At 40.9% G+C, this 17140-nt stretch overlaps 1 protein-coding gene across 10 annotated transcripts in view; it reads left to right on the plus strand.

The window, feature by feature from the left end:
• TC2N (tandem C2 domains, nuclear) overlaps positions 1–7646 on the plus strand; it is a 34234-nt gene extending 26588 nt beyond the window's left edge. For all 10 annotated transcript variants that reach the window (XM_064512173.1, XM_064512172.1, XM_026112426.2 and 7 more), the window contains 3 exons: positions 2117–2231; positions 2716–2915; positions 5284–7646. In XM_064512173.1, coding sequence (XP_064368243.1) covers positions 2117–2231; positions 2716–2915; positions 5284–5394 — 426 coding nt within the window. In that variant the 3' untranslated portion in view covers positions 5395–7646. The remainder of the gene's footprint in view (positions 1–2116; positions 2232–2715; positions 2916–5283) is intronic.
• The last annotated feature ends 9494 nt before the right edge of the window (positions 7647–17140 follow it).

A 17140-nucleotide genomic window follows, 5' to 3' on the forward strand; every position in this document is an offset into this window, starting at 1 on the left:
TTTTTTGAATGTTCAGATTGCATGCTGTGAAGTAATAATTCAGACAGTTCATTTCCATTAGAGTAATAAAAAGCAGGTGGTTGCCAAGTGTCATTTTCACAGTGGGATTTGTCCTTTTCTCCCTTCCTCATCATAATATTTGACATTCCGTTTGTTTCTTCTACAGATTGTGTCTAGACGTATGTATTTTCAACACATTAAACTTGATTTAACTGTTCAAAAGCAAATTGTATTTAACAATGTCTGTGTTACATAAGTGACCATATTGATTCCTGATATAAGTTACACATGACATTTTTAGTTCTAACAAGAATAACATATGGTATTGCTTCTGTTAGTACAGAAGCAGTAACTTTCTAAAGATTAAGTGAAAAAGGAAGCTGCTTTAGAAGCTGCTTCATCCCAATGTAAATTCCTAAATCATCTCATTGTTTCTCTGTCTTGGCTCTCCTCACCATTATATCTGAGAGCCCTCCAGACACTGCTGGAATTCCTCCATGTGCTACCCCGTGAGGCAGCAGAGAATTATCCCTGCTTGCCAATAGAGAGCCAAAGCTTGGAGCTTTGTGAAATTCTGGGTTTTCAGGTTTTCCAAGGTTACACAGAAACCTTGTGGCTGAGCTGCCAAGAGAATTCGGGTCTCTTGGACTGCGTGTGAACGGGAACCTGACTTCCTCCTTCTATCTGACCTCTTGCTCTCTTATTTGGTTCACTTTGCTTCACTGAAATGTGTTAAAACTTGAATGGAACCACAGCTAACAAATTCCTTTTAACTGGAGGCTGTCGGGAAAGCTGGGTCTCCACTGGCCGACTCCTGCTGTTCTGCCAGTGTTCAGAGTTCATTTGCCTCCAACAGGAGAGCAGTCAGGATGCCTCAAAGCGCTTCGCCGTTATGTTTTTTACCACTAGCAAAAATTCCAGGCTATAGTAATGTGTTCTGGGAGATAAACTCAAAAGACGTAAGGGATCTGTGATCTGATAATCCTGAGTCTTGTAGAGCTATGTTGTATTGCCAGGCACCAGCATGCCTTGCTGGAATGAGGCCTGTAAAGGGGTGTTGTGCAGGGCAGTGGAGTTGTCCGGGTGTGTAATAGATCTGCATGAGATGTAGATGCAGTGTTGCCTTGCTGACTCTGGGCATCTAGACTCCATGTGTGGTGGCAGGCTTGCTGCACTGTGCCACATGGGCTTCCAGGATCAGGCTAAGCCTAGTTAGGGCTCATTTTCTGATGTAGATATGCCATGACAGCTCACCTGTCCCTGTTTTAACCTTCACTTTAACCTTCACTTTAATCCGCAAACCAGTATAACAAGAGCAAGTATGGTGTCTCTGTATCTGTGATGTAGCAACACCGGAAAACAAACAGCCTTACAGAGACCTAAATCCTGAAGTTTTATTCAGGTGAATTTGTCTTGAATAAAGGTCTGAGGTTTGCTGCTGGGTCGTGTTTTCATGCAGTTTCATCTAGTGATCAGAAAACAGAAAAGAAATATTGTAAATGTCTACGGGAAAAGCCACTATCTTCTTCTAAAACATCTTGAAAAAACCTGTGAAACACAAGTACTTCCGCATAGGTTGTTCAGGATGCACTAATCCTAAACATTCATGATGTTAAGTGACAGGCCTTCTACCTCAGTAAAGCTGTAGTTATTTCTCCATATTGCAAAATTCAAGTGGGAGAGGAGACTTCCAATGTCTTATGTGTCAGTGGAATACATCTGGTCTCTCACTTCAGTACCAAGGTTTAGTAGAGCTTCTGTATGTCTGTGTTACCCTGTATGTGTCCACTCTTACCATTCAGGAATCTTTCCTAGGTGGAAATTGAGGTCTAGGGTATTTGTCCATCATGTCTGGCTGTCCTGCAGTGCACAAGGGCCATGCACGTGCTGCACATAAGCAGTCCATCAGTGGAGCGTGTGTACTGCAGCTATGGCAAATGCAAGATGCATTTACTTACTGTACATCTGCAGGTTGCGTATACAACACATGCTTATGTTTCTGTCCAGGAAATCCCAGATAGAAACATGGGAGCCTTACATATAACAGAATTCCTGTGTTTCCTGAGTTGATACGCAGCTTAATCCAGATGTTATGGCAACATTCTTCTGCTTCTAGGTGTGCCACGCAGAACTTCAAATAGGAACTTGTTTTCAAGCAATAAACAGGAGGATTCAGTTACAGATTCTTGAAGCTCAGAACCTTCCGATTTCATCTACACCACTGTCTTTAAGTAAGTTACATCAGCTATCCCATGCCTCCTGTCTAAAAGCATTTGTAACAGGTAAAATGCCGCTTGAGTAGATTGGCAATTTATGACATTCCTTACAAACCTCAGACTAACATATTGTTCAGTAGATTTCCATTGCCAAGGTTTGTTTCCACAAATGTCGTACTTGATTACATTTTGTTTGGTTTGAGGCTATGTGTTTATGTATTTTGGAAGATTTTTTTTTATCCCAATATTAATTCTGATATGCAAGAGCATTAACTTGCACTTGCTGTTTGGATACTGTGTTAATCAGTTCAATATTATTGAAAATATTCTGTTTGTGTGAGTAGTCAGGAAAGCTATTCTACAATTCTTTTGGCCAGACTTTTGGGAAACTGTTGCAACTTAAACTATACATGTGGATCTTGTCAGTTCCTCTTTGTGTGTGTTTGCAAGTAACCCTTTATATGTTAAGCCTTTTTCCTCTCTTTTTTACTTTTGCTAGATTTCTTTGTGAAAGTTGGAATGTTTAGTACAGACGGGCTGATTTATAAGAAGAAGACTCGTCTTCTGAAGTCTACTAATGGCCAAGTGAAGTGGGGAGAAACAATGATTTTTCCAGTTACCCAAGCTGAACAAGGAATCAGTTTTCACATCAAACTCTACAGCAGAAGCTCAGTGAGAAGGAAACACTTCCTTGGACAGGTTGGTTTTTTGCTTTGCCCAAACATTGATAACTAGCATGCTATCCTTTACTTAAAACCCAGTTCCACGGGTTTGTTGGAATGTATTGAATGGTATGAGTTTTAAAATACTTTAAATTAGGTGGCATATAGCAAAGTAGTAAGTTGTGATAAACTCTTCTAGATGGAATAGTATTGGGCTCTTATACATGCACTAAAGTCAGAGTGGGAATTGATATTTCATTGTCTCTTAAAAAGAAGTCCATAAGCCATTTTTGTGTGGACTGTCACTATGGAAAAGATGGCTTCCTGTGGACAGATGCAGAATATCTTCCTTGCCTCTAAGCTTTCTATAGAAAACAAACATAGCATTCACTGGAGCTCTGCAACCTCTGATGTCCTCTACAGAAAGAGGGTGTGTTGGCTTATGATAATAATATACCTACAAACAGGTGTGTGTAGAAGGAAATACCAACAGCTATAATATCTGACTGCCTTTCTGGGTAAAACAATACTGAAAATGGCACAATATTCTAAATACGTATGATCTAGTGATAACATATGTGAACAAACACAAAATGATGTTTTAGTTGTGTTCTTTTTTCTGTTTTTTTTACAGCTGAAAACTTACTATAGTATCTCTTTAAAAAATATTTGTGTGCTCATACTTAGTTAACTACTGTGAATTTGGCAGTCTAGCCTTCCTTATTCTGTCTATTCCCTTCCCCTGGTTGTTGCAATTTACCATCCTCCAGTCCCTTCTTTCTCTCCTTTTCTTGATACAGTGGGCCATAACTGGTTGTAATGTTCAGTGCTTTCCGTGACCCAGCTCGATTTATTACTACAATTTGAATACATTGGAGACCCAAATGATGATGTCCCTTGTCAAGTGAAGGACTGTGCTATCCTTAGGCACAGAAAATGGTAGCTTCCCATTCTGATGGTGTATCTCACACCTAATGAACCATGAGCAGTTGTAGGAAATGCTGAGTACTACAGAAACGATGTGCCAGCAGGGGCAACTGTTCTGTGAGCTTCCTCCATTTTATGGAGAGTCTCATGTCACACATGTTGGATTTTGCTGTGAATCCTGTTGGCGGAATTGGACTTCGAATAGTAAAAGAAAAAATATTTGTTCTTTCCGGTTGTGTTACCTTGGGGCAAAAGTAAGTGGGTATGATTTTGCAGTCACCTAGCAATACGTGAAGTCATCTCAATCTAATAAGTTTCATTTAATCATGGATCTTATTTGTAGGGGGAGGAAATGAGCTACTTCTGCTCTTCTGAGGTTATTTGGAAAAGGTTGTTTCAGCTCAACAGGCAGACATTGCCACATAACATATGAAGATATAAAACGGCTCAGGGAAAAATGTACTTTGAGCAATTGGCTGGGTAGCTGGAAAAAGATGAATGTAGCTGGATCTATTAACTTTGTTCCTCAGAGAATGATGTTTAATTGGATGCTGTTCTAAACAGACAATACTTAAAGATTGGGCTGCTTTTATAGGCATGTCTTTAATCATGGGCAAGATGTATATTGAATCTCTGTGGATGAAACATCAGCTGTCTGTGGTACTCTGGAAGACGTTATTCTCACTTCTTGAGGACTCATGCCTCAGCAGTGTAGGCTAAATGTACTTCATGGTGAAAGTTTCTGAGAAGTATTAAAAGGATTCATTCTTGGAAGAGTGCAGGAAATAAAGCCCTGTAAATAATGATACCTACTTACATAAGCAGAATTCTTTTGGCAGTGAAACCTGGTGACACTGTTCAGGGAGAAACTTCCTACTTGTACCTGATTTCCTCATTTAATATCCACTATTCATTAATTGAATACTGGGAACAAACGGACTCTTACTGCGTGACTATGCATGGTATGGGCATGTTCGTAACGTCTGTGGAATGCAGGTTTGGCCCTGCCTTTCAAAGTGTGCGATTTTTAAATGCTCATGAAAATGATGGACAGCTAACTCCGTGTGCCAGATGGCTTGCAGCCAACTGCAGTTCGAATGCACAGTCCATAGAGCCATCCCTGGCCCTGATGAGCTCTTGACCCCAGCACATGTGGAATTAGAGTGTAGCAAGAGATGCTGCACTTTAACCATTTTAATAAGCAGAGAAACGCCAGTGTGTAGTGAGTTCCCTAAGCTCCTATTTACTCAGAGACAAAACTTAAATACACAGACTCCTTTTGATCCCAGCTGAAACCCAAAATATGTTAGTCTTAACAGAACTATCTTTGTTGCTTGTATGCTTTGGTCTCAGGCTGCATGTTGTATCTCATTATATCCTTGCATGATCTTTATTTGGAACTAACGAAGGCTCAGCCTCTGTGACCTGTATATCAGGCAAACGCCATTTCATTTCTGTTTTTTCATTTCTTACTGCAGATCTGGCTAAGTTCTGATAGCAGTAACAGTGAAGCGGTAGAGCAGTGGAGAGATACTGTCATGAACCCTGAAAAAGTTGTTGTTAAATGGTACAGCATTGGTCCATCTTGAAGACTGGAGATGAAACTAAGGACTGATGAAGACTTTCTACAAAAATATTCTTACACTGTTTAAAATAGTACAAATAAAAAGAAAAGTTGTCTACACAAGTTCTTCAGAAGGCTTCCACTGTGTCAGCTCCATGTTGACTGGGAAAACCCAAAATTTCACAAAGAAAACTGCTGGTTAAATATTACTAAGAGGAAAGACTGGGAACTAGGAAAAGTGCTCATCTGTTACGGGTGGGGTTTTTTGATTTTTTTTTTTTAATTTACCTTGGAAAAATATATTTTTCCCCCTGGCAGGCTCCATTAGAGCATTGAAATAAAATTTTGGAGAGAAGCAGCTTGAATCACCATCCTCTTCACTGGTCATTGATGTCATCCTCATCTGAAATCTTGTCTTTGACAGACTCCAAAGTTGATGGGAATTGATCTGGTCAGCGGCTCGATCCTAGGCACCTCTGAGCCTAAGGATTTGCATCTGTGTTGGCACCATTTGATCAGAGTAATGTGTGCCTCAGCAACTGGGAAAACTTTAGCTGTGGCAGGAGGCATAAAGGGAACTGTGCGATGAGTCAGTCCCCAAAGGCTTTTCTCATCTATGGTGTCTGAAAAAAGGTGGTTCAATGCCCTGATGTGGCTTTTCCCCATTCCTCTCACTATTCTAAACATAAAAGATACAAAGAGATGAAGATAGAAAAGATAAGAAGTTCTTGTGACTAATGTAATCTTTGCAAGTGGGATCCTCTCGACCAGATATGTCTGGGTTAATGCTGGTTGGAATCAATGAAATAATGCGAAGACGCAAGAGCTCTGCCTAGAATCAGGGCCAGTATTTTTAGATAAATTTCTTTCTTATATTTAGTTCTTGTACGTAAACCACTTCTTATCTAATCAACAATGTTGTAGCATTTACTTACATTGCTAAAAGCCAGACTAACGTGTACTAAAGAATAAGCAAATATTTACTGACATAAGTGCTTTTCGATATTAGTTAAAATATAGCACAGTAAAGGGCTCAGGCTTTGTTTAAAAGATGGGCTAATATTGCAGAAGTATTTGTTATATGCATAGGATGTTGAAAAAATAATGTGTGGGAGTATAGTTTTGCTAGTTATTTCTAGCAAGGGGAAATTACCATATTTTTATTGCAAAAGATGTTTTATTTTTTCCTATATCACCTGTAGTAAGATCTAGTAGTTTTTTCTGCTAGTCCCTATATTTTCAGGGTTTTATCCATAGTTATTTTTAAGGGGGGAAAAATGCCATATGTATCATACAAAATATATGCATCTAAAAGCACGGGCCTCTATGCACTACTGTAACTACTCGCTTTTAAAAAAATAATTCCATTAAAACCATTGTTTACATATTTACTATTGGCTGTTTGAACTGTACACATGTGAATGTTTGTGTAGACCCTGAATAATTATACTTTTTACAACTTGGAGCCTGTTCAAACATCTCGCACAAGAACTAGAGTGGTGCTGGGAAACGCTGCTGTTTCAAGGCAAAGGAGCAGTGAAAATATTGAAACAGGAAAGCGTATGGTTTTTAAGCCTGGAGCTCAAAGCCGCTTTGAGTTTTGACTGTTTTGATCAGCTGTTGATTAAAGTTTTTAAGACTTCAACTATATAGGTTTATGGTTTTGAAATTTAGTATTTTCAGAAAGGGGCAAACAAATGGGTTTTCCCAGTCCCCTACATACTGTGCTTCTTAACATGTTTTTTATAAATGAACTGAAATAGTTTTAGCATGTTTTTTCAGAGAACAAAGCTTGTTTCTGGCTGTTACTGTTGCTCTTTGCAAGGTTCCCAGTAGGCCCAGTGGCCTTGACTTACGATGTTAACCTCCAACCAGCTACGACGCTCGGGATGAGCCTGGCCTGTCGAGCAAAATGAGAACAGGAATTGGTCCAGACTGATCTCCCTGGAGTATGTTTACTAGAAGATGTGGATCTTTTATTCATTCCTTGTGGCCGAACTGCAGTAAACAGACGTGCAAAGTAACTGTGTCCTCATGTGAAATGCTACTTTACACAGGAGGGAAGGGAACGTTGCAGTGTTTCGGAGGCTGCAGTTACCACCAAAGTGGCTCTATGGAGACTGCCAGCTGAGTGGATACTGTGTAAAATGGACTTTGGCTGTTCTTGGACGCTGAGCCTTTTAAAGGCATAACTGGTGATGTCCCCCTTTTCCCATTAGTATTAATCATAAGCCGTGTTTAATCTAGGTGTTTATAATAAAAGTTGTGAATAGAAAATATCGTCTTTATTTTTTTTTTAAGCTGTGCATACCAATGTTTACCAGCATCTCAAACTGAAATCCAAGTCCTACCTTTTTCTCTGAGAAAATGCCTGCTAAGGAACTATTTTTCATATAGCATTGTAGATAGTGGTTTGATTGCTAAGACCTTGGAGATACATGCAAGGCCTTTCTGTTTGTAAGTGCACAGGCACTGGAGCATTCGTGCAAGTGTCCCTGAAGCATGTACTCTGAGGCCCTGCTTCATGCTGTGTTCATTCCCAGCCCTTGGGGTTTCCTACCTTGCTGTGTGCATTCATGTTAGATGTTCATGAATTCTTAACAGCTGGGAAAGGGGAAATGTTTGCTATATTGTTCATCAGCAAGGAAGTTACTCAACCAGTGTGAAATAGAGGTTCTTGCCTCTCTTTCTCCAGAAAAAAAGAGGGATCTTTCTTCTCTTACCTCTCTAAAGATACTGCTCCAGCACTGCTGGTGAAGATTAGGTGAAAGTCAAAATACTTCCCTTCACATCTAGAAGAGCTGAGGCTAAAGAGACCATGTACTTTTCTAAAGAAACCCAATGCAGTTAAGTTGCTTGTTGCCTGAATTTGTACCCCAATATGCCTAGGGCACTGCAGACAATGCCCTTGATGCAACTGATTACATTTGAAATTTGGGGAGAGCAAAAAGTCACTTTTATCTGTCCCAGCATGCAAAATTTGGCTCTGCTTGTTGATATTCTCAGCTGACTGAATGCACGCTCCATTACTGAGAGCACGGCAGCTGAGCATCAAGGTCTGTGTGTACGGTCTAGCCTTGTCCTGCCTGGGGGGCAGAGGGAATGTGCCATACCCAGCTGCAATAAGACGAGGAAAAGGAATTTCTGTTGCCCTGCATCAGGAGCCTTTTAACTGCTGTATCCTGCTTGTCTCCTAATTCCTGGGTCCCAGCATCCTGGGATGAAACCAAGAACTTTCTTCCTGCTCACTGCTGAGGAAAATCTAGGGATGAGGAGAGATCTGCCCAGCTCAAGAACCAAAAAGTGCCCTTCGTTGATCTGTCTGCAAGGTAAACGTTGAAGCAATGTTGTGCTCCAAACAACCCATCATCATCTGAAACTACAGTTCTGTCCTAATGCCTGTTTTGGCACTCCTGAGGACACCTGCCAGGTAAAGAGGTTGTCCAGAGGATTGCCTACAATGTGTTGGAAAATGAAGCTCTCTGTTATGGAGGCTGGGGCTGCCAGAAGGATACTCAGGTGAGCCTGTCTTTATAAGAGGTGTTAACGATGATATATGGGAATGGAGAAGGGCTCTAAGGAAAACCCTTACTAGATAACCTTCTCCCACGTGTCACGTTTATGTTGAGAAGACCCTGGGGCTAATACACACGTATTGATTCTAGAACAGAACCAAGGAAGCCTGAAGAAAAGGGGTGGTGTAGTACAATCAACCAGTTAGACAAACTTATTAGCTGCCACCTAAAGCATTTTCCTTGATGATTCATCAAGTCTAGAGTTTATCAGTATGTTAGACAACAGTTCTGAAGAAAAAACATGACGTGGGGGAGACAAAGGTGTTCTTAGGGCTTAAACAAGTGTTCCAGCAGGTGTTACTTCAATTGGAAGTAAAAGGACAAGTAAAAGTCACATGAGATGTCTTGTCTTTCAAGTGCATAGTATTTTGCTTTACTGCTTCTTGATGGCCTTGCTATGAATGTGAGACTCTAGCTCATCCAAATTCAGCTCCTGGCTTATTTGAGACCAAGGCTGTTTTCCAGAAAATGACATATCATTTAAAGACCAATCAGTGATATAAATCAGCAAGAAAGTTCATGTACTTCAAGATGCATGGAAAAGAAGGAAAAAAAGTGTCTAAAAGCTCTCTTCTAATGGTGAAAGTTGTACATTGTCCATTTTAATGGATGTTTAGCCACTACCTTAATTATAAATGATATGCAAGTTTACTGTTGAACAAACTGTCATGAAAGCTGTTTTGTCAGTATACTTAATTCATAGATATAAACCACATGATTTATAGTCAGACTTGCTGTTGCTTATAGTTGGTGGCTCACTCAGCTTCTTAATTTCTAACAATTTTGATGAAAGTTGCAGAGGTTCAGAATCTGCACCAGTTTTATTTGAATTAGCTCAAAAATGGATGTAGCTGAACTGGCACGAGTTCTGATCTTATGTTAAATGTTATTCATGTAGAGATCTGTGCCTTCTTAGTTAGAAACTGACTGTAGACTAAACCAGATTTTCAGACTACATGTACATAACTACACTGGTTAATTAAACAACTCTGTTCTAAGTTTATTTATTTATGACTAATAGCATTCTGTATGTAAAAGAGGCCAACAAAGTTATTTTCTAAGTCTTTACATCTCAACGTCATGGCCTTCCTTTTAAGGAAAAAAATGTAAGATTCTACCTCAAAAGATGAGTGGGTGGAACAGGCAGTTTGTAAACCACAATACAGTAAAACATTACTTGGAAAATAATTGTACTTGAGTATCCAGTCTCCTATGATCACAACATAAATAGTGCCGTCCTGCTAAGCCCATTAGACCTCACTGGTTCATTCTTTTGTTGGCAGGACATTTATATAAAACAAAAGGTAATTTGTAAGCATTCAATTAAGCACACATGCTATACGACTTGAAAAACTGTCTGCCTGGTGGAGGTTGCTTTTGCTTTTGAGTTATGAGTTGATTTTGCAGCCAAAGTGTAAAGTTGTCTAGAAGCTGGGGGCAGGGGTGTCCCACTTGTTAGCTTCATCCTGCCAAAATACGTATGACATAGAGAGGCTGCATAGTTGTGGAAAGCTTGGCATCAATCACACTGGACATGATATACCGTCCTTGTTTTTCCAGCTTCTGCTGTAAAATTACATCACCATGTAAATACAGCCCTGTACATGATCTCATGCTTGGTGCGTGGAAAAAGCCATCTCTAAAATCGGCACCATGTTCCACAAACATTGTTCCAGCAGATTTACATTCTTTTCCCTTGCTTGCACTGAGCGATAGTCCATCTTCTCTCACAGTCTATGGCAAAGCTCCATTCAGCAGAAGCAACCAGTCTGTAAAGCTGTCTTAGTTATTTTGGCATTGTTATTGTACATCTCACAAAAGGAAGTTACACACAGTTTAATTTTTTTATATATATTTTTAAAATACACAGCTGGAGATCCATCCTAAGTGATGTGTCTGTAGAAACTTAATTTCACTTAAAATGGATGTGCAGTGGCTTTGAAACAAATCCTACTTGCAATTTTTTCCATATTTCTAAAAGCGTGCAATTTTTTCCTTCCTTTTATTTGCCTGTAGACTGCTCTTCTTGCTCAGTGTAAACAGGCCTTAAAATGATGTCTGCTTATTGCAACTAGCTTTCTGCTTTCCCAGTAATGTTTCACTTCTTTATCTAGTATTAGGATCAGTGTTATATATCCCCTACTGATGGAGTTTAAAGAAGCAGCTAAAGGCAAAAGGCCCCTGGGCCTCAGATCATGTCTGACTCTGCATTTCTGAGCTACCTTTGCTTGCAACTTTGGTACGGTTCTCTTAGAGCTCCCTGAACTTCTGTGTTTTTTACCACCTCTGAGCAACAGTGGGATAAATCAGTTGTAACTTCTTTTGTGTATCTGGGAATCTTCACTTGCCTTGTGTTCCTCCATATATTACCTTAGGAAATTGTATTACCTGTATGTATATTATCTCCATATATTACCTTAGGAGAAGAGGAAGGAGCAAACTGTCTGTGCCTCTGACCATAGAGGACAGTATGGTTGCTTGACCTGCCATTATTTGTGGTTTTATACCAAGAGGAAGACTAGAGGAGGTGTGGTGGAGAATCTGTACCTCCAGGTGGAGGGAGACTTGTATCTCCTGTATATATGATCTGGGAAACGCTTATTAGCATGGGGACTGGAGTCCCCTCCCGGATGTCCAAAGGGAGGTGTAGTTGTATTGTACTTCTTATCCTTATCTTCAGAAACTTTCTGGAGCTGTGAGGCAGCTAGATGTGGAAGTATTCTATAGGAGCAATGCTATGGTTCACAGATTTCTGTGAAGCAGAGCAATGATTGCCATACCTTAGGAGCCTTTGAAAAATAAGATTTATAGGAATGTCCTTGTTAGTTTTAATTACAGCGAAGCTTTGTCACTTGTCACAGGAGAGGAGAGAACTCTCTGTTTGTGGTATGCAGCAAAAGAAGAAAATAACGTTACACCCAAAACAGAGGGCTGGGTCTCTCCTGCATTAGTTGGCATTAGCCCTTCAAACAGAAAGGTGGAACTATACGTGCCAAGTTGGCTTATCTGCCTCCTTTCCCCGCAGTAAAGACAGGTTGGGTGGAGGACTGTTAAGGGAAGGCACTGAAAGAGCAGAAATAGAAGCAGCACTTCATTTTTAAAACAATGTAATGTGTCTGTAACTATTGACACAGCTTTTGTTTGAAGTGATTTAAGATAGATGATTACGCATTTAGGTGTTTGCTCAGGTACTCTAATACTTCCCTGGTATGAGACTGAATTCATCTTCTTTGTATTTAAATAATGCTTCACTTTCAGGTGTTCATTGACCTTTGAGCTCTAGACTTGATTGTGCCCATTTTCCTATGGATTTGTGTCTCATGGTTGATTGACTTTGGTGTGCAAATAAGAACAGATCTGCTTGAACTTTTTTCCTGGTACCTCCTCGTAGTTACAGAGTCTCTCTCCCAGGCGGATTCTCTGATCTCTAGTATGAGGTTAGCTCACAACAGCTCTTCCTTCAGCTGGGAATATGTACAGACTCTCTCCTCTTACCCCCTCCTTTTTTTTTTAAACCTGTGGAAACAGAATTACTTGTGTCATTTCCACCATCTGTCAAATTTGGCTGAAATTTAGGTAATGAGCTCAAAAAATATTGTGGGCCCAAGGGGGAAAGGAAGGGAGGGGGAGAGAGAAGGAGGGAGAGAGAAAGAAACCAAGCAAGCAAGCTGTGCTCCTTCAGGATCCTGGGGCTCAGATGTCTGTTCTGCCACAGGCCAGAGAAGCTTTTCAGATCATTGCTGATCACTAGATGTTTCTACTCCTAATTCCAGCAGTACTAGCTCTCAAAACAGCTCAAGCAATTTCTCTGAAGACACATTTTTTAAAATGCGGATATTATAGTGCAGTGTGCGATGAAGCTGGCTGCTTACTGGAGTTTTGCAGTAATGCAGTTTTAAAGATCCCCTGGGTGAAGAGTATTTTAATGTACCTTGAAATTACCAGTGATTAAAAGCAGAAGCAGAGATTTAGCTTAGGTTAGTATGAAGAAATGCTTTAAAAGCTTCATTTTTAGGTAGTAAAAGAATGACTAGCAGCAGCTCTCAGATCCCCTTCTGCTATCCAGCATGTACCTCAAATTAGGAATCCATTAAAGTTCACAGGCAATGATAATGCCTTTTTGAAACCGCTAGCCTGGCTAGATATAACTCAGTGCTGAGGTTGAAAAGCTCCCTGTTGCACTGGCAGAGCACTGACTTCCACAGCTATGGACTGTGCTGGAACTGTAGCAGCAGGATCTGAACTTTTTAACCACTGTTTTCAGATCTGTGTGCTATGACTCGTGCAGAACATCAGCTAAGGCAGTCTGCCTTGTTTTTAGAGCACATACCTTACAGGGAGTTGTGTGTTTGTGGATTCAGATTGACCGCAAAAACATTCCCAAAGAGCTGGGCGATTGATTAGATGATGTGAATTCACTATGAAACTTGAATTGCTTGAAAATCAGAAGGTTTGGAGTTCTTTTTTATAGCAGGACAGACAGGTCCTGGAATTCTGGATGGAAGTGTGAGTTCTGTGACTGGCTTTCAGCACCAAGCTCCAGTGCCTGTATGGAAAGCAGTAGGTCAGAATCTCCATGAAAGAAAAGTAGGGAAAGTGGGATAAATGTATAGCCAGTTACAGAATGCTGCAAAACTCAGGATTAATACAATTCTCTAATTCCATGGACAAGTAAGTAAAATATTGATGATGTTAGGGCACTTAAACTAAGGTGAAGTAGATCTAGGAATAAAAGAGGATCTCTGAGGCCCCAGTCCTGTGCATGTTAGACTTTGCTGTCTATCTCTGCACTAGACATTTTGTAGACCAAATGCAAGCCCACTGATTACCAGTCTCTAGTGTGGACAAATTGTATTGAGTGGGCAAATTATAGCCTTCAGTGTAGTGGATTCAAAGGTATGCCATGATGGGATTTCTGGCGTCAAGTCTGCATGTAATGCCAAAACCCATATAGGAGGAAATGTGACATCGGTGTGGATTCGATATTCTCTGTCTAACAGCATTGCACCTTGCCTAGCGAGTAATAAGCCTACAACTACCCTTTCTGAAAAATATAGCAGGTGCTGATATTCAGGTACAGCTAAGTGGCATTTAGGACATCTACTCACTCTCAGCCACTTTATTTCACCAGCACTTCATTCCCTTTCCCTGCCTGCACCTCTCAGTTGCCTAAGAGACAAGTGTTGTCAAACACATCCAGCTGTTTTACTTCCTTTAATCTGCCGATGGAAGATCATCAGAATGACAACTTTCTCCTGTGCTTTAGAAAATGTATGTCAAATCTGTTTGCAAATGATCCCGTGTATGAACAGATCAAAGCACCAGGCTGGTCAACAAAAGCAGCAAGAGTATCGGCTGTGCCAACTGCATCAATGCTGCAGCTGGAATTTTGGCAGAACAAGTCACAAATCCAATGTTTTGGCCCAGATCCTTAGCTGGTGCAGCGTAAACCGGACTGCAGATTGGTAGATCCATGCCAGCTCCCTTTAGCTGGTAGTCTGGATATGCAAGCTACAGAAACTACAATCCCCACTATGGAGAAAGATGTGCCTCTTGCTGTTTGTCCCCTGCAAGGCTTCAGTAGGCTGCCCCAGGGTCTCAGAAGAGAGTGTCCAGGGCTGGAGATACACCCTCAGCAGCTCCAGCAAAAGCTGGAAAGGCGAAATCTCACCTAAGATCTGGACTGATGCAGAGCTTTTTGGCATGGCCTTTCGTACCCCTGGAGATCCATTTTCTTCATTTTGGTGCTTCCCAGTTAAAATATGGCTTCACGATGAGCTAATAAACCTTATCCATTTGAGTCTGTCTTGCCGAATAGGATTTCTTGATGTGGCAGCAGAAGAGGAGGTAGAGGGGAAGAATATTTATTGTGGTCTTTGTTAACAGTTGCTTTAATATTTCTTTGAACTAGTTGCCTGTGTCCTGCAGGTGGGAAGCTACTTCACCCTAATGGAAAAGGTTCAGATTATTAGACTCAAAAGAATTGGTTTTCTTCAGGTCTTTGACACTGACACCACTAAATCCATTTCTCCACATGGTGAAATAGAGATATTTTTTTCTTACCTTACAGGTGAGACTTAAATCATTGTTTGTGAGTTGTGTGGACAAACACCATAGAGAATATACCAATAAGATGCATGAAATACTGTTTATATTTGATGTTTTAATACATGGTCTAAAAAGCCTCCTCGAGACTAAACTCTTACCTGTTTCTATGTCCTCACTTGTATTACTAAATATGTCAAAGAGTTAAAACAGCAATCATTTTTTTAGATGTTTGCTGCTTCTTCATTTAAGCTTTTGCATTTCTGACTTCGGGCAGTACAAATAGATTTGTCATACCCACCTTGAATGAATCGATTTCCCTCCGTCCCCCTCTCCCCCCCTTCATGAAGTATATGTTCAGGAACTGTTTTGCTGTAGAGGATGTTTAGTAACGTTGATTTAAAACGTGCATTTTGGGTTCATTTTAACATTGTACTGTGCATTTAACTGCAGTATGCCAAATAAAACTTGATGTAGGTTGTCAGAAGCAAAGCTGGCAAAATATTTACAGGAAGGGTAGGGCTTGAAGGATACAGAACTGATTACGAAGTTATAATTCTAACAAGTCCAAATATAACTCTAGCTGGTTATCCCTGAAAGTTTTAAGTGCTTGAGGTTGTCAAATGGTGTTTGCAAAACACTACAATGCTGTCAGTGCAAGGGTGTCTCCTTTGCTCAAAACTGTACCACATCTGTTAAAAGAAACAAATGATCCCCAGGGAAGCAGAAGCCTGGAGATCCCAGAAGCCTTGGGATCGGGGTGCCGCAGCATCCTGAGGGCACACCTGACAACGCAATGCTTGAGGCTCTTACAACTTCTTAATGGAGATGTACTTTCTACTTAAGGGAGACCAGCTTAGACTGCAATTAATTCTTGATAAAACTGTTAAGACTTTGTGAAGCAGAAGCAATCTTCCAGCTCACAGAGGCTCCTGCAGAATGGCCAAGGCTATGACACCATGGACATAACGGAGAATCCAAAATACAAAAAGAAAAGGAGGCTAAAGCATAAAGGCATGCAAAACCAATGAAGAAGCTGCAGAAAAAAAACCACAGTGGTTTCCCATGCTGCAGCAAATAGCCCAAGCCGGTACTCAGAATTTTGATAAAGATGCAAAAATTGCAATAGATCGTACAGCTGTAGAAGAGTTTCCTAATGCCAGTGCCGCATGCACAGATGGTGACCGCAGCACTGCTAGCATAAAGAAATGCTTTATGGGCAAAAGACTCGTGGGCGCTGTTGCGACAAATGGAGCGCGTGTTCCTCATGAGAACACACTGGCTACTAACGGCTGTTAAACATGGACGTGAGTCACACAGTGAAAGCTGAAAAACTAATGGGACTGTGTTTATGTTGGAAACTGGCATCTGATTGTCTAAAGCCAGATGTGGCAGAGTGGAAAAACCCCGGTGTTCTGGAGTTCTGGGACCTGTCACTTCTTTGGCACCGTCTACGTGCCAAATACACAAATACACACGTACTAGGAAATAACAGTCTGAATGGTAGCAACGTCGCACCAGGTGGCCCCACTGCTGGGTGAGCTTGCTGCCATGAGTGGAAATAAGCTAACCAAAAAGCAGGTGATGCTTTCTTCAAGTCCCATGTGGATGACAACCCATTTTGCCCACAGAGTTGGAATTCACATCATCTCCCTCGATGAAGCCAGCATCTTTCTCTGTAAGTGTCGCGCTAGCGATCGTTCAGTTGCAGGCACGCAGTCCCCACAAGCCCTTACTGAGCACTTCCAGAAAAGGCTGTTTGGCTCTCCAGGGGCAGATCTGACTGTAAGCACAGAAAGGTAATGCCAACTGTGAAGGGGGCACAGCTCAGTATTACGTTTGTAACACCAGGTACTGTGACACTATAGATGCTGTTGGTTGTTATCAGATGATGAGAAAGGAGTGTCTCGGTACCGCAGCCCCAGCCTCCACGATATGACAAAATGGCATTGATGCTTTGTATTCCATTCGCTTTTGTATGCACAACCATGCCAGGGACAATTTTCCAGGGCGCTGAGGTAAATTACTTAATTGTTGTTTATCCAAGCTGATTTCAGGCCTCCCAAACCACATTTACTTTAAAAAGCATTGAAAAATTTCCCGACTTCTGTAATAAATTAATCTGCTGTTGGAATTTACGGGAAGGTGGTA

This window comes from Dromaius novaehollandiae, chromosome 5, assembly GCF_036370855.1.
Source record: "Dromaius novaehollandiae isolate bDroNov1 chromosome 5, bDroNov1.hap1, whole genome shotgun sequence".
Taxonomy (NCBI): domain Eukaryota; kingdom Metazoa; phylum Chordata; class Aves; order Casuariiformes; family Dromaiidae; genus Dromaius; species Dromaius novaehollandiae.